At 39.3% G+C, this 22,032-nt stretch overlaps 2 protein-coding genes and 1 pseudogene across 5 annotated transcripts in view; 1 reads left to right on the top strand and 2 right to left on the bottom strand.

Annotated features, from left to right (window-relative positions):
• Nucleotides 1-4,283: 4,283 nt before the first annotated feature.
• Nucleotides 4,284-21,635, bottom strand: COQ10B (coenzyme Q10B). The gene is made up of 5 exons (XM_069577918.1): nt 21,115-21,635; nt 15,821-15,970; nt 12,051-12,243; nt 7,393-7,494; nt 4,284-5,351 (listed from the first exon to the last, which is right to left on the bottom strand). The coding sequence occupies exons 1-5, from the start codon at nt 21,234-21,236 to the stop codon at nt 5,184-5,186; spliced, it is 735 nt and encodes a 244-aa protein (XP_069434019.1). The 5' UTR covers nt 21,237-21,635; the 3' UTR covers nt 4,284-5,183.
• LOC138434842 (U6 spliceosomal RNA) lies at nt 9,252-9,350 on the bottom strand (annotated as a pseudogene).
• SF3B1 (splicing factor 3b subunit 1) overlaps nt 21,352-22,032 on the top strand; it is a 58,101-nt gene continuing 57,420 nt past the window's right edge. For 2 of the 4 annotated variants that reach the window (XR_011254636.1, XM_069577915.1), the window contains exon 1: nt 21,352-21,701. The gene's annotated coding sequence lies outside the window, so the exon portion shown is untranslated. The remainder of the gene's footprint in view (nt 21,702-22,032) is intronic. The other 2 variants (XR_011254637.1, XM_069577917.1) reach the window with 1 other exon arrangement.

Here is a 22,032-nt window from a genome sequence, read left to right as displayed (position 1 = left end):
TGGACTCACTGGATGCTGGGGGTCTAGGGTATCAGGTAAGGCCAAGTGTGGGAATGGAAACGAGGGTGAAATTAGCTGAAGGATTACTGAGATATTGGACTCCCAGTTCTTATCCCCTTTTCCCACACCACCAGGTAATTTGCCTACTGGTTAATTCCCTGTGGATAATGAATAGGAATGAGTGTCAGCCTGGAACACCAGGAAGAGCAGAGAGCTAGGATAAGAGAGGGACTAAAAACAAATGAAAGCCTACATTCCAAACTATGGTATCCTCAGTTCCTTACTAACCTTACAGAATGCCAACTGCCAGGCATTATATCTACTTCATCTGTCCCTATTCCTATTCTCAACCCCATATTTTCTAGGACAAGAGATAGGAGAATCCTTTTGTAGAAAAACTGAGCAAAGACCTCTAGATTCTGCCATTTGTGGAGTGCCCCCAGTGAAAAGGCTGGCTCAGGTCACTTTATAATGAAACTCACCAGTCATTATGCCCCATCAACACAAGCTGGAATCAAGATTGCTGGGGAAAATATCAATAACCTCAGATATGCAGATGACACCACCCTTATGGCAGAAAGTGAAGAGGAACTAAAAAGCCTCTTGATGAAAGTGAAAGTGGAGAGTGAAACAGTTGGCTTACAGCTCAACATTCAGAAAACGAAGATCATGGCATCCAGTCCCATCACTTCATGGGAAATAGATGGGGAAACAGTGGAAACAGTGTCAGACTTCATCTTTTTGGGCTCAAATATCACTGCAGATGGTGACTGCAGCCATGAAATTAAAAGACACTTGCTCCTTGGAAGAAAAGTTATGACCAACCTAGTTAGCATATTCAAAAGCAGAGACATTACTTTGCCGACTAAGGTCCATCTAGTCAAGGGTATTGTTTTTCCTGTGGTCATGTATGGTTGTGAGAGTTGGACTGTGAAGAAGGCTAAGCACCGAAGAATTGATGCTTTTGAACTGTGGTGTTGGAGAAGACTCTTGAGAGTCCCTTAGACTGCAAGGAGATCCAACCAGTCCATTCTGAAGATCAGCCCTGGGATTTCTTTGGAAGGACTGATGCTAAAGCTGAAACTGCAGTACTTTGGCCACCTCACGCGAAGAGTTGACTCATTGGAAAAGACTCTGATGCTGGGAGGGATTGGGGGCAGGAGGAGAAGGGGACAACAGAGGATGAGATGGCTGGATGGCATCACTGACTCGATGGACGTGAGTCTGAGTGAACTCTAGGAGTTGGTGATGGACAGGGAGGCCTGGCGTGCTGCGATTCATGGGGCTGCAAAGTCAGACACGGCTGAGTGACTGAACTGAACTGAATTTCAATAAACTGGTTAGTACGTTGCCTTCAAATATTAAAGACAAACCAGAACCATTAGACAGCCAAGGAAGACTTCAATGGGAGGATTGCAAAAACCAGAAAGGACCTAAGGGAAACTTAAGATGAGATCTTGTCTCCACAAAAGAAGAAAGCTATTTAAAAAAAAAAAAAGGACTAATTAGAAAAAAAAAAAATCTTGAAAATCGGTCTTCCCTGGTGGCGCAGTGGTTAATAATCTGCCTGCCAATGCAGGGAACTCAGGTTCAATCCCTGCTCTGGGAAGATTCCACACACTGCAGAGTGACTAAGCCTGTGCACCACAACTTCTGAAGCCTGCATACTTTAGGGCCCAGGAGCCACAACTAAGGAGCCCCATGTGCTGCAACTGCTGAAGCCCGTGTGCCTAGAGCCTGTGCTCCACAAGAGAAGTCACCACAATGAGAAGCCCTTGCACTGCAACTAGAGTAGTGCCCACTCTGTGCAACTAGGAAAAGCCTGAGTGCAGCAATGAAGAGCCAGCACAGCCAAAAAAAAAAAAAAAAATCTGGAAAGTACAAACTATGGCAAACATAAAATTAACTAAAAGGGCTGGAAGACAGAATTGAAATCTAAAAGGCAGAACAAAAACAGATGGAAAATAGGAAGTAAAAAGATACAGATTTAATACAAGAATTAGAAAGTCCAATCACTTAGGAATTTCTGAATGAAAGAACCACAGAATATGGAGAGGAAATGATCGAACAAATAATTCACAGAAATTCCACAGAACTCAAAGAAATAAGCCTGTGACTAAAAGGACCTACAAGCTGCCCAACACAATTAACATAGGCAGCAAGGCAGATTGGCATGTATCTTCAACTGCTCCTGCTCAGTCACTTCAGTCGTTCCTACTCTGTGCGGCTCCATGGACTGTACCAGGCCCCTCTGTCCATGGGATTCTCCAGGCAAGAATACTGGAGTGGGTTGCCATCTCCTTCTCCAATTTTCAGACTACTCAGAGTCAATTTTAAAAGTTTCCAGAGATCAAAAAAAGGATGTTAAAAGTACTGATTATAAGAATGTCATCAGATTTCTAAGGGGCAGCACTAGCTGCCAGAATACAGTGAAGTCAGATCTTCAAATTATGGGGGAGGGGGGACTATTTTTAATGTGGAGTTCTAGCCTCAAGTAAGTTATAAAACAATGACATCTTCAGATACTCAAGGATTCTAAAAATTTAGCTCCCATTTACCCTTTCTTAGGAAGCTACGAGATGATTACTTTTGCATTTTGAGAGTTAAAAAAAATAAAAAAGGAAGCCAAATTTCAGGAAGTAAGTACCCCAAGAGGAGGAGGGGCGATAATTCTAGCATGACTGCCAGGGATTAAAGCTGCACAACAGCCTGGAGAGCAACCAGTCCAGACTGGAGCAGGATGAGAGTGGCTGCAAGTAACGGAATACCCAACTCTAAGTGACTTAAACGCTAGAGGTCTGTCATCTCACATAACCAGAGTGCCCACTACTAGGTTGGTTCATTCAACCCTTGATGTTAGGGTTATGAATTGGCTTTTCTGGAATCAATGCCCCTTCCCTTTTTGTGAAAAGATTGCAGATGTAGCTGCAAACTTCACGTCCTCATGTTAACCAGGCAAAAACTAAGGAAGAAGTTTCTCTTTGAAGTTTCTTTCCACAGAGACAAAAGTCCTATCCCAGTCTTCCCCTCAGATTCCAGTGACCAGATGCCACTTCAAGAAAAGTTTCTAAAGGTGGTGGGGTTTTTCCCCTTTATGATATGGAAAGCATAGATGGGCCCCCCCAATTTTTTTGCATTCTCATTGGTGTGTGCACGTGTGCTAAGTCACTTCAGTTGTGTCTGACTCTTTGGGATCCCATGAGATGTATGTAGCCTGCCAGGTTCCTCTGTCCATGGGGATTCTCCAAGCAAGAATACTGGAGTGGGTTGCTGTTTCCTTCTTTAGGGGATCTTTTGGATTCAGGGATCGAACCCGGGTCTCTTTATGTCTTCCGCAATGGTAGGTGGGTTCTTTACCACTAGTGCCACCTTAACTCCACAGGTCACAGCCTTCAGAGCAAACACAAGAGCACAGATATTGGAGCCAGACTGCCTGGGTTTTCTCTATCACTTCTAAGACTCACATTCTAATGATACTTGGGGAACCTCATGGGTCAAAGGGATGTGCTAGATCAAGGCAATATTTGGGTATTCCTGGGTTCCCTCACTAAAATACCATCTACATACTATCATAATACCAGCCAGTTATGTCCAACCACTAAGTTAGATTCTGAACCTAAGAACTGACTTATGGTATTTGTAAGAATAGTAGTAAAGTACAGGTTCTTATTTCCATAAACAGAGTAGTACTGTGCTGGGAAAAAAATACCTAGATCTTATCTTTGTCACTTAGCAAGAAAAACAATAAAAAATACTTTTCTCATTTAAAAGGTACACAATTAAAAAAAAAAAAATCTGGCATGCAGGATCTTAGTTCCTTGACCAGAGATTGAACCTGTGCTCCCTGCAGTGAAAGCTTGCAGTCTTAACTACTGGACCACCAAGAAAGTCCCAAAAGGTATATAATTATATAAAAACTACTTATGCCGTGGGAAAACACTTCATTTGTCAGTGGAAAATTACTTTACCTATGTGAAGGCACAAACCAAGCTCCATGTGAGTGGACTGTATAAATCCTTCACCACAGTATACCTACCACGTGGCAGAGAGCAGCCACTTACAACCGATTAATGCAAACATGCATTCAACAGAGGGAACTAACCCATGAAGTCCTTGGCTGATCTGAGGAAACAATGGATGATTAATGCAAAAGGGTTGTTGGGTAGGAGATGAAGGAAGGAAAGAGGATTAATACTGATTAAAGGAAGACTGAATTTTGCCCAGATTTGTTTTTGTTAAAGTATTTTGAGATATTTCAATAACCAAAATAACTGTACAAAAAATAAACAAATTAACTTTATTAAGTTACCACTTCAGTCCTTATGTTGATTTGTTTACAAAAATATCAGTTTGAAATACATTATCGAAAGTGAATACACACAATAAATAGAAAATAAGGATGCATGGTGCTGCAGACACATCAACCAACTTATCTTGATCTATTGCCCACTGCTGTAGACAAATTTGACACAGATTCAGCATTACTGACACAGCAGTCAAAGTATCAGAGAGAGGGTGGCAAACTATGAGAAAAGTAGCTTAAAATCTGGACCAAAAAAATACTCTCTGGACCACTCACCAAAAATAAAAATAAAGAATAATTGTTTATCTGGAAGCTAACCTTAGTATAATACTGAATTATCTACTACTATCCATAGGAACAATCTAAAAATAAGAAAAGTGCCAGGGAACCTTCATTAACAGTATTTTTAAGCCAAAGTTTTTACTTTAAATATCTGATGATTACTCAAATATCCTAAGCCACGAGGCAGGCCCTAAGACAATAAGTTATAAATAATCTGAAATTAATAACTTAAACATGATATGGTTAATATAGTACACACTGCATGAGTAGCTCAACCAACCTCTTTCAGGTGAGGTAATAAGTAAAAGGTTTAAATTTACAGTTTCAATTTCTGCTCAAAAGAGTGATATCAGTATTCCAGCAACAGTGATGTCATCCTATTATTGTAAATATTCTAATATACATACTACTCTGAATTATACTTGATTGAATTCTATGTACATGTGGTTCCATATTCCAAGTGCAAATTTTCAAGAGTATGGGTTTATAATCAAAGCTGGGTTTGACAAATGCTTTCTGACTTCTGAAAGCAAATGATGAAAGCACTTCCTAAAAGTGAATAAACTAGATACAAGTAGGTGACCATTTCCTTTTTTCTTTACGTGTGATGAACTTCATGAAGCATCAATTCCCGAGGTATGTTTGTTTCTGGACCATACAGCTTGCACGCTCTTCTTTCAAAGGCAGTTACCATCTGCTTTACAACTTCATCAAAAAACAATGTGGCAAGCTGAGAGTGTAGAAGTGAGCGAAATTCAAAAGAAATCTGTAGGAAAATGTTAATAACTATTTTAGAAAGACCCTTCTTTTACTAAATCTCTACTTAGGGTAATGGTGTTTGCACAGTCAAACGGGCTAATTGGCCCAATACCTAAGGCAGAGCAATATGGGCCTATATCTAGATGAGATTTTTAACATCGATAAGAGGGAGACTTTTTTTTACTGTAGTAAGCACAACAGTGGCTACACAACAGACGTATATAAAACAGAGTCAATGAATCTCATTTTATGGCAAAGAGTCTGATTTTATTAAGTTAAAAAAAAACTGGAAGAAAAGCTTTGCTAAATGAATATCATATTTATCACTTTAGCTTCTTATTAGTGTGTCCCTTTAAGAGCTACCTTCCTTCCCAAAAAGAAATGGTAGCTCAGCTGGTAAAGAATCCATCCGCAATGAGGGAGACCTGGATTCGATCCCTAGGTTGGGATGATCCCCTGGAGAAGGGAACAGCTACCTACTCTAGTGTTCTTGCCTGGAGAATTCCATGGACAGAGGAACCTGGCAGGCTACAGTTCGTGGGGTCACAAAGAGTCGGTCACGACTTCCCAAAAGGAAGTAAGGAAGGGAAGTGATCTCTCTGATAGGTTATTTCCACAAGTTAATACCAGAAAGGTGGGGTTAATCCACAAACTAGATGGCAAAGGTGCTTCCATCTTAAAGTAGACAAGGATTTAAATTTCATTTATATCCCCTCAAGACTGAATTCAAAGCAACCAGTCTGAGAAATAATGCCTTAAGGATGAAATATCCACTAACTTTCAAAAGTTTTAATTTTTAATTTTAAAACAATTTTACTTATTAAAAAGTTGCAATAATACCACTAAGATTTCTCATATGCCCACCACCCAGATTTCAGGTTTTATATAACCACAGTGCAATTAAAACCAGGAGATTAACAGACAAGAGTTAATATTACTAGATAGTAATGCTATTATCTACTCTATAGAGGTTTCATTCAAATTTCCCCAAGTGTTCCATTATTGTCCACTAATTTTTATGAAAAAATTATGAAATGAAAATGAAAGCAACCTAAGAGCTGAGACCAGCATACAGTAATTTACTCAAAATTATAACCATATTTTAAAATGTAAGCCTGAGCTGCAAATACAGGAACCAACTCATGTAAATAGAAAGCCACACAAGTGACTTTAAGTTTGCTATTGCTAAGGTGATATGAACAAGGAAATATCAATACCATAGTGCTTAAATTTAAAAATATATTTTCCTTTGCATTTTATTTCTGCAATTCATAAGATGCAGATCAATGTACACATTTCATTTGGTGTTACACTGTTATTAAGCTGGTAGTAGGCAAGACGTGTCTTATCATCTATGGACTTGCAAAAACTAGAAAATAGAGAAGGCATTCAAGGTTTCAGGAAAGAGAGAGAGAGAAAAGGTCATTGGCATTCTTTCCTTTTCGTTGACTGTGCCATGCAACATGCGAGATCTTAGTCCCCAGCCAGGGATTGAACCAGTGTCCCCTGCAGTGGAAGTGTAGAGTCCTAACCACTGGACTGCCAGGGAATTTCCCCTAGCATTCTGTCTTATAAAATTAGTGCCAAAAAAAAAAAAAATAGTCAGTGCAGAAAAAGATATTCAATCCTCAGAAATTTGAGATAAAAAAAAAAGTCTCATAGTAATTGTTATGCATAAGTGTGCGTGTGTGTGCGCACGTGAGTACACGTGAGCACACTCAGTTGCTCAGTTGTGTCCAGCTCTTTCCATCCCCATGGACTAGGGCCCCCAGGCTCCTCTGTCCATGGGATTTTCCAGTCAAGAATACTGGAGTGAGTTGCCATTTCCTACCCCAGGGGATCTTCTTGACCCAGGGACTGAACCTGAATCTCTGGCGTCTCCTGCATTGGCAGGCGGATTCTTTACCACTGAACCACCTGGGAAGCCTAATTGCTATGCATGCAGTTTACTAATTATAGCATCTGGGTTCTAATAAAAATGAATTACTCCTTCTTTACCAACTTTATTTGATATTTGGAACAAATAGAGAGCTGTATGAGAGACTTACTGAAAAATCCAAAGTACAAGTTCTTGGGTAGCCAGGAAGACCTGGGCTAAAACGCCAAACAGTCTCCAAATGATTGAAGAGCTTCCCATCAGTACAGGATGCCTAGAACAAAATGAAACAAAACAAAAATCAGTAAAATACCACTTGGATTGTCCAGAATCTATAATTGAGGATGCTTTAGTTCAAAGTAAATATTTTTATAGATTAGATCACAGGTGACAAAAAGATCTCTTTAGCTTGGTACTAGGAAGAGATCTCTTGCCGACATAAGCCATTTTCCTTTCTCCTGGGATTCCCAAGATTACTACCAGTTCTCTCTTCCACTGCTGCCACCCACTGTGCTACTTCAGAGTTCTCCCCCCACAACAAAATAGGGAGTTACTATCTGGAAGTTTATTTCCAGCTCTGCCACTTATTAGTGATCCTGAACAAGTTAATTCCCTGTAATGTATTTCCTTAACCTGTAAAATGAGCATAATGCCTATTTTTTACCATCACTATGAGATGGCTAAATTTAATACTTGTAAGGAATCTGGCATAGATCCCTACAACAATTCTGTAATTCTTGCCTGCCCAGAGATCTTCCTTATCAATCACATTTACTTTCTCTAACTCACTATTCTGTATCTCTAGGGGCCTCTATGGTTCCAGTTTTCTTGTTAAGTCTAGTCCTGACTCATTGCTTTCTGACCTCTCACCTCTTCAGTGCTCGTTATTTCACATACGTGTGTACACTGAAACGTAATTCACAGTGATACTATGTGCAGTGTAATCTGACATGTCCCATTCTCTAGCATTAAAAAATGCCGGTTGAGACCCATCCAAGAGTTGCCTTCCAGTGTGAAAAATGGTGGCCAGGACCACAGTTACTAAGACACTGTCAGAACTGGTTATGACCTTGAATGAAGTTCAACTTCTTTATTTACTATCCTAAGATGCCATCTGGGCCTTATTATACTAGTAGACAACTGACCTCAAGAATATATATGCTATGTTCCCTCAAAAGCAGGCTATTCTTAAACTCTTGTTTGAAAGTCTTGGGCTTCCCAGGTGGCTCAGCTGGTAAAGAATCCACCTGTAATGAGGGAGACCTGGGTTCAATCCCTGCATTGGGAAGACCCCCTGGAGAAGGCAAAGGCTACCCACTCCAGTATTCTGGCCTAGAGAATTCCATGGACTATACAGTCCATGGGTTCGCAGAGTCGGACACGACTAAGCGACTTTTACTTTCACTACTATAGAATCATTATAAATTGCACCCATACTAAAAAGCATTTTAAAAGAAATGCTCTATTCACATTTATTAAAAAATTTTTAATTTTTAATATGGAAACCAGTGAAAGTTTTTTGTTTAGACACAAAAAAGTCATTAAAGTAAAAAAATATCTTCAAGGCTTCTTGCCTTCTGAGATGGCCCATACTCTGTAAAGTTTCTTCTAAATAAATCTAGTTCGTATTAAAAAAAAAAAAATTTTCCCCCAAAGCATGTGGCTTTATACTTGGTTCAATAATGAACATCTAATTTTTAAAACCATCAAAAATCTATAATAAAATATTATTTCAGTTATCCAATTTTATTTTTTTTTTTTGGCTGTGCCTTGTGGCTTGTTTTATCTTTTGTCCCCCAATCAGGGATCAAACCTGTGCTCCCTGCAGGGGAAAAGTGAGGTTTCAACACTGGACCACCAGGGACGACCTTTTTTTTTTAACTGGAGGATAACTGCTTTACAGTCATGTGTTGGCTTCTGCCATACAACAATGTGAATGAGCCTTAAGTATACATATATCCTCTCCCTCTGGAACTTCCCCCCAATTCCCCACCCCTCTAGGTGGTCACAGAGTACCACAATGAGCTTCCCCAAAATATGGAATGGTTCATGAATTTGCATTCATCTTTGTGCAGGGATCATGCTGATCTTTATATTGTTCCAATTTTAGTATATTTGCTGCTGAAGCAAGCAATTTATTTACTTTTATTTCTAATTTTTTACAACTTTTTCAGTTACCCAACTTTAAGGTAAAGCATTCCATCCTTCTTTACAATCATGTATGAAGCTTATAAGAAATTTAATAGTAAGGAAAAAAAAAAAGAAAGAAATTTAATAGTAAGGGAGAAACAGCTGTTGGGAATAATCAGTACAATATAGCACCTTCCTCTGACTATGTTTTTAACAAAATTTGGCAGTGCTGTACTTGTATCAATAACCTAGCCCAAGGACCCACAGATTTTTACTGGTATGTTTTGATAGGGACAATACTGCCAATGGTCTCATTCCTAACAGAGATACTGAACACAGCAAGTGGGCTTCTGGCCATTACAGACTGATGAATCTATGATTCATGTAGAATCACTGACATGTCAAGTCACAGGCACATTTGGGGCAGCTAATAAAAAATGTCACAGCTTTTGTTGCTTTCTTGGTTCTAATTTTTATTTTATGTCATATATATATATATGGTATTATGTCATATATATATATAAGGTATTAAGATCTAGAACCTGAGCCCAGGGAAAATTAAAAGCTGAACATAGCTGTGTTTTATTCTCAAATATGTCTTTAAATATTAGCACATTAAGTAAGGCAGCTTATTTTAATAGAAAAATAATTTGGGAATCAGACATACACAGTATGAATTTGTGTGTACCTTGGGTCTCCAGAACAACCCTCAAATGCTGCCTAACCTTTAGGTCGTGCTAACATGCTAAGTTGCTTCAGTCATGTCCAACTCTTTGTGACCTCACGGACTGTAGCCTGCCAGGCTCCTCTGTCCGTGGGATTCTCTAGGCAAAAATAATGGAGATGGTTGCCATTTCCTCCTCCTGACCCAGGAATTGAACCCCAGTCTCTTATGTCTCCTGCATTGGCAGGTGGGTTCTTTACTACTAGTGCCACCTGGGAAGCCCTTAAATAATAAATTAGCACATTAAGTGAGGCAGCTTATTTTGATAGAAAAATAATTTTGGAATCAGACATACACAGTATAAATTTATGTGGGCTCTTAATTTCTCTAAGCCTCCTAAAATTAAGATAGTAATATATAATACATACTATTATAATTAAAAAAAAGTTTCCTGCCTCCTTGGCAGTGCTGAAGGTTACTGAAATTACTATGAACATCTGGATATACAGGAACACAGGAACACAGCAGTGAGAACTTCATAAACAAAAGCCTCATAACTGAGGATTCAGAGATGAAAAAGAAGATCTCCCATTCCCTTAAGTAGCTCGATTCTGTCAAGCAGAAATCCAAAGGAAGAAAGAAGTTATACTAAAGAGTGGTAAGAGAAATAAATAAAGCACATGCAAAGCCTAGAGGAATCACCGAGGTAGAACAGACTAGCCAGATGAAAGGAAAGGGAGAAAGCAGGCTGGGATTTGAAGGATTAACAGGCAAAGAATCAAGTTCATTACAGAGAGAAGAGGGAACAATATGCAAAGGCACAGGGCTGTGGAGTAAGTACTATACGGTACATTCATGGAAGTCAGGGAAAGGAAGAAAGCCAGGGGAGAAAATGATACGGTTTTAGAGTTCTTTAGTTAGATGCAGGATATGTTAAGATCGAAGTTATAAGAATCTGAATGGTAAGAGACTGAGGTCACGGGACTCAATCGTAAGATTTATAGAGATATTCGCTGTTGTCAGACAGACTGTAGTCTTGGCTATGTAACCCTGGGCAAGCTATCTAACTCTTCTAAGGCTCAGCATACTCGAGGATAAAAATTTGCATCTCAGAGGTCCGTTGTGAAGATCAAACAATTCAAGTAAAGCACTGTAGAGCTTAATACATTAGCTACTATACGGCAGGCAGTGCACTACAGTAGGTAAAAACTGCAAAACTATGAGGCAAACCGGTGGGTATGGGGCACGGACTTTCAAGTGGAGTTGACGTTTTGACAGTGGGACTAGGGTGGACTCCAATGTCTTAGCTTCACTGGACAGTATATTCTTTCTGGTATGAGAGCTGCATGTCCTCAATGACTGACAAAGAGGCGAAAAAGGCACTTAGCTCTGGCCAATAACCAAGAAATGATACCCCCACTAAATCAAGTGGGCACAAAACACAACTCAAGCTTTGAAAGTCTTTGTTTACCACACTCTAGGAAGTCAAAATAAATGGTAATGTAACTCTGGAGTTCTCCTTTTTCATGTGTTGAAGTCTGAGTGCCTTTGCTATGTATGCACCCTTCTCTGAGAAGGGTAAGATGATTAACACAATGCATGCAACAGCACCTGGCATGTCAGTACCTGGTACATGGCAGGATGACTTCAACAATGTTTATATTCTCCACTTTTATATCTTTTCTATCTTTCTTCATCCTCTCACCACTTTCCCTGCCTTAACTTAAAAAAAAAAGCACAAGTATCAATATTAAATTAAAACATTTCTCACTTGTGTGGCTGAATCTTTCCTAGGGGTCAGCAGTTCAACAGAAGGACAAAAGAAAAAGCTTCTCATTTCCATGTTCTAGTTAAATTTCTATTTGGAAAGAATAATACTAATATTGTATAAAATAAAATAACTTAAGTGATGTAACAGTTTGTTTTTCCCTCCTCCTATTAGTTTAGGGAAATCTTCTTAAGCTATTATACATTAATCCATTTAATATATCACTAGTTGAGGAATATTTAAAAACAACAAAAAACAAAACCATTACCTTCACCAAATGTGGTTTCACCAAGGTTACTACTGATGTATAGCGCTCCAATACAGGTGGAAACCCAATTTCTAATCGTGTTTTGCAGTATCCAGATCTCCTTGATATTATATCTGATTTTTTACACCAAGGAACAAAATGCTTGTAATCCTCCATTCCAGATACTACATCATACATTTCCTGCATAGAATAACTTTAAAAAAAAAAAAAGGAAAGGTGTTAACTGCACCTATTTATACAGTACATATACACTTTAAATCAGCGGTCCCCAACTTTCTTGGCATCAGGGGCTAGTTTTATGAAAGACAATTTTTCCATGCAGTAGGGAAGAGAGGATGGTTTCAGGATGATTCAAGTACATAACATTTATTGGACACTTTATTGCTATTATTATTGTATCAGCTCCACCTCAAATCATCAGGTATTAGACCTCAGAGATTGGGGACCCCTGCTTTAAATTGAATAAATAAAACTTACTGTGTATGAGGCAAGAAGTCATCTGGCACACACATTAATACTGCTTTATAATAAATGGCTCATGAATTATGGTACATTCATACTGTGGAACTCATCAGTTATCTAAAAGGATTAAGACCAAATGTACAGTTCACCCTTGAACAACACAGGTTTGCCCTGTGTGGGTCTACTTACATAAGAGTTTTTTTGATAAATATAGTACTTGCATTTTTGTTTTACAGATTTTTTAATTAAATGTGGGGGAGAGTTTGTCTTCAATTAGAAATCACTGTATGTGGAATCAAATAAACTAAGGTTTGAGTCTTGATTTTATACCAGCTGTTTCAGCTTCCTGCCTTTGGATAAATCATTTATCAATTCCTTGTTTTCAAACAGAAATAGCAGTATGCAGATTTTTTTTTTACTGTGTGTGGGTCTGTACTCCCAAAACCCCATCTTTCAAGGGTCAACCATATACTTTAGAGCAAAGAGGTTTAAAATATATTGCTACATGAAAAAAGGCACAAATATCAAGTGTTTAATAATTGAGGAAATATACTAGATACTTACAATATTTCTTAGATAGATAATAAAATTGTATATATCTTGTCTGCTTTATATACAACTTTATTATCCATTTGAGAAATGGATATAAGTATATACTGTAATTCCTCAATTTTAAACATTTGGTATTTGCTTTTTCTGAAAATAATTGTTAATAGACTGTAATGAAAATATATTTTAAAAGTCCTAAAAGGATATAAATTAAACAATTACCAGTTGTAATTCAGGAAAAAAAGAGTAGGATTAAAAACAGACTAACTCTTTAATATATATATTTCTATTTTTTCTTTTGTGTCTTTTTAAAATTCTTTTTTTCTATTTTCTTTTCATTCTAGTATATATACTTCTAAATTGTTAAGTATTTATACAAGTATGCAAACACTTTGTAATTAAGAAAAAAAATCAATTCTATAACACAAAAAAGGGGAATTTCTCACTCTTTATGAGCCAGCCTAACACCCTGCCAACCCAAACTTCACAAAGAACATAAAAAATCTATAAACCCATATTACCTGTGAGTACTGAAGCAAAACTTCTAGGTAAAATACCAGCATATATAATCCCAGTAATATATTAAAAAAATAAAACAATCAAATGCAACTCATTTCAGGATGTATGGATGAATCATCCATAGTACATACAATCAACCATACATAGTATGGATGGTTCAGTACTAAGAATTATTATAACCATATTATTTAGCCAAAACAAAATCATTGTATGATTCCCTTCACAGATAGTAAAATTTAAGAAGCATTACTATCAGCATTAGAAAGAAACCAATGATGCCATCATTACTGTCATTTGACATTGTTCTAAAATGTCAAAGAAATTAAATCAGAGCATGAAATATGGGCACACGTGTGGAAAAGAATTAAGCAAAATTATAAACTGGCAGGTGATATGACTATCAAATCAAAAATGAATCAATCAAGAATTCAGTGACCTAGCCTGTTAAGAAATATATAAAAATTAATACTGTTTCTATACTAACAAGTAGAAAACAGTCGCATACAAAGGCAAAATACCTAGAAATAAATTCCACAAAGATACATCAGGGTTTAAAAAAAAAAAAAAAAAAACCACCACACTGTGGATACATATAAAGACCACTGAACAATGAAAACCAAACACGTATTATTCTCGGTTATAAAGAGTCAACACTGCTAAAATAGAACTCATCTCAAAATGATGCAGTGAACAACTACATTCTAAATTTCAAAAGGGTATGTTTGGAACATGACAGAATGAGTGTTTATATACATTTAAATTAATTTTTATGATCATGAAATGAGGCCCACAGAGGAAAGAGTAAATACACCTACTCTACTCTCCCCATGTTCTCAGACACTTGGAAATAAATGCCAATATAAATCCCATGAAGATGTATGAGACCCGCTAGACTGGAAGCTATTTGCATAAAAGTAGTCTATTATATTCAAATATCAATTCTAAAACATAGTAGTTTCATGTGAGCCTAAGTTGCTTAACTTCTCAATTTTCTTCATCCATAGTTGAAAAATACCTCTACCGAGTTATTTTAAGGGTTAAAGGAAATAGTTTTGACATAATGCACAATGCTTACTAAGCACTTCATAAATGGTAGCTATTATGTGTTTACATCAAACAATATATGGGGGAAGGTGATCATTAGATAAGACCAATTTGTAATAAAAAGAATTTTAGCATAAGAAAAAGGAAACAAGAAAGAATAAATAAATATGGTGGGAAAAATAAGCTTTGGAGTCATGACACAACATAATTTCTCAGTTTCAGTTTCTTCATCTTTACAATGGGAAAAATATACCTAGATCACGATTATTGTGAGAATTAAATGAAACAATATAGAGCAGCCAGCAGGCCTGTCAAATGCAAGTTCACAGTAAAAGGGAGATATTATTAGTAATTCAAAAGTAAAGCAGACCAATTCACTATTTGATTTTTCATCTTTTTGTTGCCATTTCTGTTTTTAAGACACCATCTGGGGCAAAGATGTCTAACTATCCAAGTATCAAGGCTTGCTTTACGTGGTATTCTTACTGGCCACCAGTAGGCTACAAATTAAACAGCTGTCACATGACTACTTCTTGCCAATAACATCTGAGAGTAAGCACTGTGTGTCACTTCCAGGACCAATATGATTAAGCATCAGGTGTTTCTTTTAAGAGATCCTGAAGACCGAGGAATCACAAAAGTACCAAGTTGGATGGGGCCTAGGTTCTTGCCTGACTCTGTAAACAGTTTTATTGGAACACAACCATGCCCATTTATTACACACTGTCCACTGTTAGTTCTGGGCTACACCAACTGTGTTGAGTAGTTGCAACAGAGACAGTATGGTCCAAAAACCTATTTACCAACTGGCCCTTTACAGAATAAGTTTGCCAACCTCAGCTCTGGATGGTAGGGGCCTCTTAGTATGTTTATATATACTTACCTATGTATGTGTGTATGTGTGTAGGTGGGAGCTACACAAACATATTTGGCCCAACATATCAGTAATGATGCCACTATAAAAAAGAATAGTGTACAAAAACGCAGGACATAAACAGTTTATTTTCTTTAAATGTCAAGATTTAAACCTATCCTATATAAAGTTACCATATTCATTCAACCACTATTTATAAAATAGCAAGGGTGAGAAAATCAGAGCTTGGTCTGTAAGAAACGAATCTAGAAAAAAAGAAGCACAATATTCTAAAGAACATTGTGAACATGCTCTTTTAATATATCTGTTACTATATACAAACCCTATAATTCTCCTTTCTGAATATTCTTTTCTTTTGTTTATTAATGGTGCAGCAATTCTGAAGAAGGTTCTTGCACGTGTCTTCTTAGGAAAAACTGAGGTATGTAGTGGAAGAGTTCTGCTCATCAGTATACCACAGGAAGCTAAATAACTAAAAAGACAGAAATTACCTGATTGAGTAACATTAACAATTGAGAGCAAACAAAGTAGAGACCATTAAATAACAATCATACTTCAGATGTTTGCAACTTTAGAATATTTCCGAAAAATTACACATGCAAAAAATAAGCTTCTTGGGCACCATAAAGAAAACTAAAAATACCAGCTTACAGTTAGGGTTAGAGCCTTCAGACACAAAAGGTATCTCTCAGAGCTGGCTTTTAGTCTGCAGTCATGTGTTAACAACATATTACTGCCCTAGGATGGGAGAATATTCATTGTCCAATTTTTAACTCATCTACCCACCTTGTTTTCCCAGCTGCATCCACATGACATCTGAAATTAGGTCCCTGTCTCCACTGTATATGTGGCGGGCCTGTCAGACCTATTGCTCAATTATCTTTTACCTTCCAATCTCCATTTCCATGTGTGTATGTAAAAACATATGTCAAGGTAATTAGAATGTTAACTGTTTAGGGTACTTCATAATACAGATGCCTGATATGCTTTTGTTCACCTATATATTTTTAGCCTTTACACTAGTAAGATTATTTCATAACTATTATACACTACTATTTGTACATTAGTTCACATATTTATTGAGCTGCTATTCTGTGCCAGGCACTAGGGGCATAACGGTGAATAAACAAATATAAAGATTACATTCTAGTTGAGGATTAAATAAGCCACTAAAATAGAAATGGGTGTGGGGACATGTAATTAGGACCTCCTTTAGATAGGGTGATGCAGGAAGTCCTCCAAGGTTGTATTTCAGCTGAGGCATAATGGATAAGGAGGAGTTATTCCAGCTGAGCTACTTCAAATCCTAAAAGATGATCCTGTTAAAGTGCTGCACTCAATATGCCAGCAAATTTGGGAAACTCAGTAGTGGCCACAGGACTGGAAAAGGTCAGTTTTCATCCCAATTCTAAAGAAGGGAAATGTCAAAGAACATTCAAGCTACTGCACAGTTGCACTCATTTCACATGCTAGCAAAGTAATGCTCAAAATCCTTCAAGCTAGGCTTCAATAGTATGTGAATTGAGAACTTCTGGATGTATAAACTGGATTTAGAAAAGGCAGAAGAAAAGAGATCAAATTGCCAACATCTGGTGAATCATAGAAAAAGCTAGAGAATTCCAGAAAAACATCTGCTTCATTGACTATGCTAAAACCTTTGGCTGTGCAGGTTAACAACAAAGTGTGGAAAATTCTTAAAGAGATGGGAATACCTGACCACCTTATCTGCCTTCTGAGAAACCTATATGCTGAGAAGCAATAGTTAGAACCAGACATGGAACAATAGACTGGTTCCAAATTGGGAAACTAGTATGTCAAGGCTGTATATCGTCACTCTGCTTATTTAACTTCTATGCAGAGTACATCATGAGAAACGCTGGGCTGGAAGCAGCACAAGCTGGAATCAAGATTGTTGGGAGAAATATCAATAACCTCAGATATGCAGATGATACCACCCTTATGGCAGAAAGCAAAGAGGAACTAAAGAGCCTCCTGATAAAGGTAAAAGAGGAGAGTGAGAACGCTGGCTTAAAACTCAACATTCAGAAAACTAAGATCATGGCATCTGGTCCTATCACTTCATGGCAAATAGATGGGAAGCAATGGAAACAGTGACAGACTTTATTTTCTTGGGCTCAAAAATCACTGTGGGTGGTGACTGCAACCATGAAATTAAAAGACGCTTGCTCCTTGGAAGAAAAACTATAACAAACCTAGACAGCGTATTAAAAAGCAGAGACATTACTTTGCCTACAAAGGTATATATAGTCAAAGCTATGGTTTTTGTAGTCATGTACAGATGTAAGAGCTAGAAAATAAACAAAGGCTGAGCACCAAAGAACTGATGCTTTTGAACTGTGGTACTTCAGAAGACTCCTGAAAGTACGTTGGACTGCAAGGAAATCAAACCAGTCAATACTAAAGGAAATCAACCCTGAATATTCATTGGAAGGACTGATGCTGAAGCTGAAGCTTCAATACTTTGGCCACCTGATGTGAAGAGCCAACTCACTGGAAAAAATCCTGACGCTGGGAAAGACTGAAGGCAGGAGGAGAAGAGGATGATAGAGAATGACATGGTTGGATGGCATCACTGACTCAACGGACATGAGTTTGAGCAAACTCTGGGACATGGTAAAGGACAGGGAACCCTGGAATGCTCCAGCACATGGGGTTGCAAAGAGTCAGACACCACTGAGCAACTGAACAACAACTACAGCCATGTAAAGGGTGAAACAGGTATATATGTACATAATGTGTGTGTACACATATATAAGATCTCTCTCTCATACACACATATGTGTGTGTCTGTACATGGGAGGAGGAGAGGTAGATACAGACCATTCCAAGTACTAGGCAAAGAGCCTGGCAGCATCCAGACTCTCAAAAAGATTAACAGTGAAGCAGAAGTATAGCAAGCCACGGTGAGAGCACGATGAAATAATGTTAGCAAGAGAGGCTGCAGCTGGATCATGCTGGGGACTACTGGTCAGTATAAAGCAATTTGGTATTTATTCTCAATGAGATGCTCTTAAAGTGTTCCCCCTAAGAGAATATTTCATTAAATCAAGTCTTCAAGTTATTTTTTTAACAGAGAAAGGAGTGGCCTGGTGAAATCTCATGTTACATATAAAATTTGATTCATATAAAATATGATTTATGTATAAATAAAACTTCTTTAAGGACACTGACATCCCATAGTGTGGCTGGAAGAGAAAATTGAGTTAAAGAATGATTGAAGAAACTGGGGCTATTCAGTAAGAAGATCAGGGATGGACTGTAAGGAGATCAAACCAGTCAATCCTAAAGGAAATAAACCCTGAATATTCACTGGAAGGACTGATGCTAAAGCTGAAACTCCAATGCTTTGGCCACCTGATGTGAAGAGCCCAACTTATCAGAAGAGACCCTGATGCTGGGAAGATTGATGGTGAAAAGAGAAGAGGGCAGCAGGAGGATGAGATGGTTGGATAGCATCACTGACTCAATGGACGTGAGTTTGTGCAAACTTCAGGAGATGGTGGAGGGCAGAGCCTGGCATGCTACAGTTCATGAGGTCGCAAAGAATTGGACGTGATGTAGACACAGAACAGCAATAACTAGTGCAAAAAGAACAGAATGAGAGAGAAGGCAATAGTGAACTAGAGACGGAAGTAAGATGTAACAGGTGCTATGTGGGTGGAAGAAAAATGACCAAGTGACAGTCCATGGGGGTCACAAACAGTCGGACAGGACTGAGCACAATAGGAGTTTTCTGATCAGTTTGCATATTATGGTTACAATGCCCTGGACAACACATCCATCTTCATACTTTATCAAGAATAGTATGTCTTCAACTACAATATGAGAACCTTACAGTCATACACGTTTAAACGATAGAATGAAAATTGAACAAAAGGAGGACAGTTTTTTGGTCACTAAACTTCCAGTACTACAACCTAAATACTGTATTATAATAAAGGCCAGAATCAGCCTTGCAATGAACTCATAAATTATCTCCCTTTTCATTATCATGAACAGTAAATATTTAGACTGAAATTTAAACCTTAATTTGATCACTAAAGCAATTTTTTTCTCAAAAGTAACAGCCAGCATTTTATAAGAGCAATACAAGCAGTAAAGTAAGATACAGTGTTAGGCTTGGAACTTTTTAAAGCTATTTCCTAAAGCAAGAGTAAAGGATGTGAGATGATTTTATTTCAGTTTCGACCAAAAAATGTCTAAAAGGATTTAGAGTTGATTGGGTTGTTGATATCTTCAAAAAATTCATTGACTCTAAATGTCCTGGAAGGAGCTCAACCACATTTGTGCTTTCTCCCTCCATCCTGTACAGATTAAAACTGAATTAATTTTAAAAGTTAACTTTAATTTTCGAGCATAATTTATTGAAGTGTCATTAATAAAAGGAAGCTGGTGGAAATATGGAAAATTTCATGTCTCCTCTTCCTTTAAGTGAAAGTGAAGTCGCTCAGTCTTGTCGGACTCTTTGAGACCACATGGACTATAGCCTACTAGGCTCTCCATCCATGGGATTTTCCAGGCAAGAGTACTGGAGTGGGGTTGCCATTTCGTTCTCCAGGGGATATTCCCAATCCAGGGATTGAACCCAGATCTCCCGCATTGTAGGTAGACGCTTTACCGTCTGAGCCACCAGGGAAGCCCTCTTCCATTACTTACCAAAAAAGAACCAACCTGGAAAATCGAAGGCAGACTCTGACTCAAGGTTACAGGACTGCTAACTTACAATGTCAGGAAAAAAAAAAAAAAAAATCCAAGTCCCCTACTTCGGCTTCGGTTTAGTTTAGCTAGCACTAAAGTAGAGAAGGCAATGGCATCCCACTTCAGTACTCTTGCCTGGAAAATCCCATGGATGGAGGAGCCTGGTGGACTGCAGTCCATGGGGTCGCTAAGAGTCAGACACGACTGAGCAACTTCACTTTCACTTTTCACTTTCATGCATTGGAGAAGGAAATGGCAACCCAATCCAGTGTTCTTGCCTGCAGAATTTCAGGGACGAGGGAGCCTGGTGGACTGCCGTCTATGGGGTCGCAGAGTTGGACACGACTGAAGCGACTTAGCAGCAGCACTAAAGTGGGGACGGGGGTGGGCAAAGACCTCTACCAGAAACTGGGGAAAGCACCTCTGGCCACTGGACACTCTGGAGGAACAAAAGGGGACTCACTGACAGGCCACAAACTCCCACATCCATCAGCCCCAACTCCTGTGCCGCAGTTATAACTTCCGGAGAACACAGCAGTAGGCCGTAGGGGAGGAGACCGGAAGAGCCCAAAGGCACCCTCACCCCACCCGGCATCAAGTGGCTGTATCAGCTGCTTCCAAGTCGCTGAGCGAAATGATTCACCGCCTCTCGCAAGGGCTGGGAACCACAAACAAGACGGGGCGACCAGAACAGGCTGGCGACCCTCCGGCCAAGGGGGCGGAGAGAGGGGGCCTGAGTCCGTCACTTGCCGAAGGCAGTAGTAGGCCCTTTGTCTACATAGACGAGGAAACGCATCCGATCCGCCTGCCTCACCGCAAATGTCCCGGGTCCCCTTGCTCAACAGGCCGTGGGGAGGGAGAAATTACCCTCGCTGCGGCGCCCCCGTTGTTCATTACCTGACGTTCCTCGCAGGCACCTGCGCTGGAGCCGGGACTCTGGCGGCTGCCACAGACTTCGGATGGCATCCCGAAACCACCTTTTTCAGGGCTCTTTGACCTATCCGAGCTGCCATGATCATACTGAAGCCGGTCTCCAGTAAACCCGGACCAGGCCCACGGCACCGCCCTCCTCCGGCAGCCCGGGCCACGCGGCGTAGCCGCCCTCCAGCCAATCAGCGGGCCCCCTGAGCGGTCAGACACGCCCCATTTTCCTCTTTCCTATTGCGCAAAGCTGACGCACACTCCTACTGCCACAGAGCGCACTGTAAACGAGCTACGTCATCCTGCCGGCCAATCAGAGGGACCGCAGAGCCGCATGGACGAATCCCTCTAGGCCGGCGGGTGTTCAGTTCCCGCCGTGCTCTGACGTAAGAATTACCGTGACCGCTCCCCGCTGCAGCAGCTCAGGAAGTGTTCCTCAGATTCACCAACGGCCGTGGTTCTCTAGAGGCTGCTTCCGGTCGCGAGGCCAGCCACGTGAGCCCAGCGCAGGGGCGGGAGGAAGCCCGAGGTTCTGAGTATCGATTATGTAACTGTACGAATCGGTGAGTGCTGGGCTGAAACTGCCACCCCTGCAGGCTGCGAAATATGGCGTCAGTCTTGCTGTTAATGAATGTACCTGATGTCCTTACCCTGTGAGGTTGTTATGAGGGCAATATAATAAGGTTATGGCCTTAGAGAAGAGACTCGGTTCTGTTTGCCTTCTTTCTGTGTGGCCAACATTTTACCTGGTGTTCATGTATGGTTTGGGTTTCCCTCAGCCCAAATTTTGCTTCCATTCGGATTTTGCTTCCATTCACCCATTTCAGGAATCATTCATCAAGTCTTGACATTTGTTCTCACTTTGTTTGTTCTTAGGTCCTTATGTAACTTTTA

The sequence above is a fragment of the Ovis canadensis genome, chromosome 2 (genome assembly GCF_042477335.2).
Source record: "Ovis canadensis isolate MfBH-ARS-UI-01 breed Bighorn chromosome 2, ARS-UI_OviCan_v2, whole genome shotgun sequence".
Lineage (NCBI taxonomy): Eukaryota > Metazoa > Chordata > Mammalia > Artiodactyla > Bovidae > Ovis > Ovis canadensis.
This window is presented reverse-complemented; position numbering and strand designations above follow the sequence as displayed.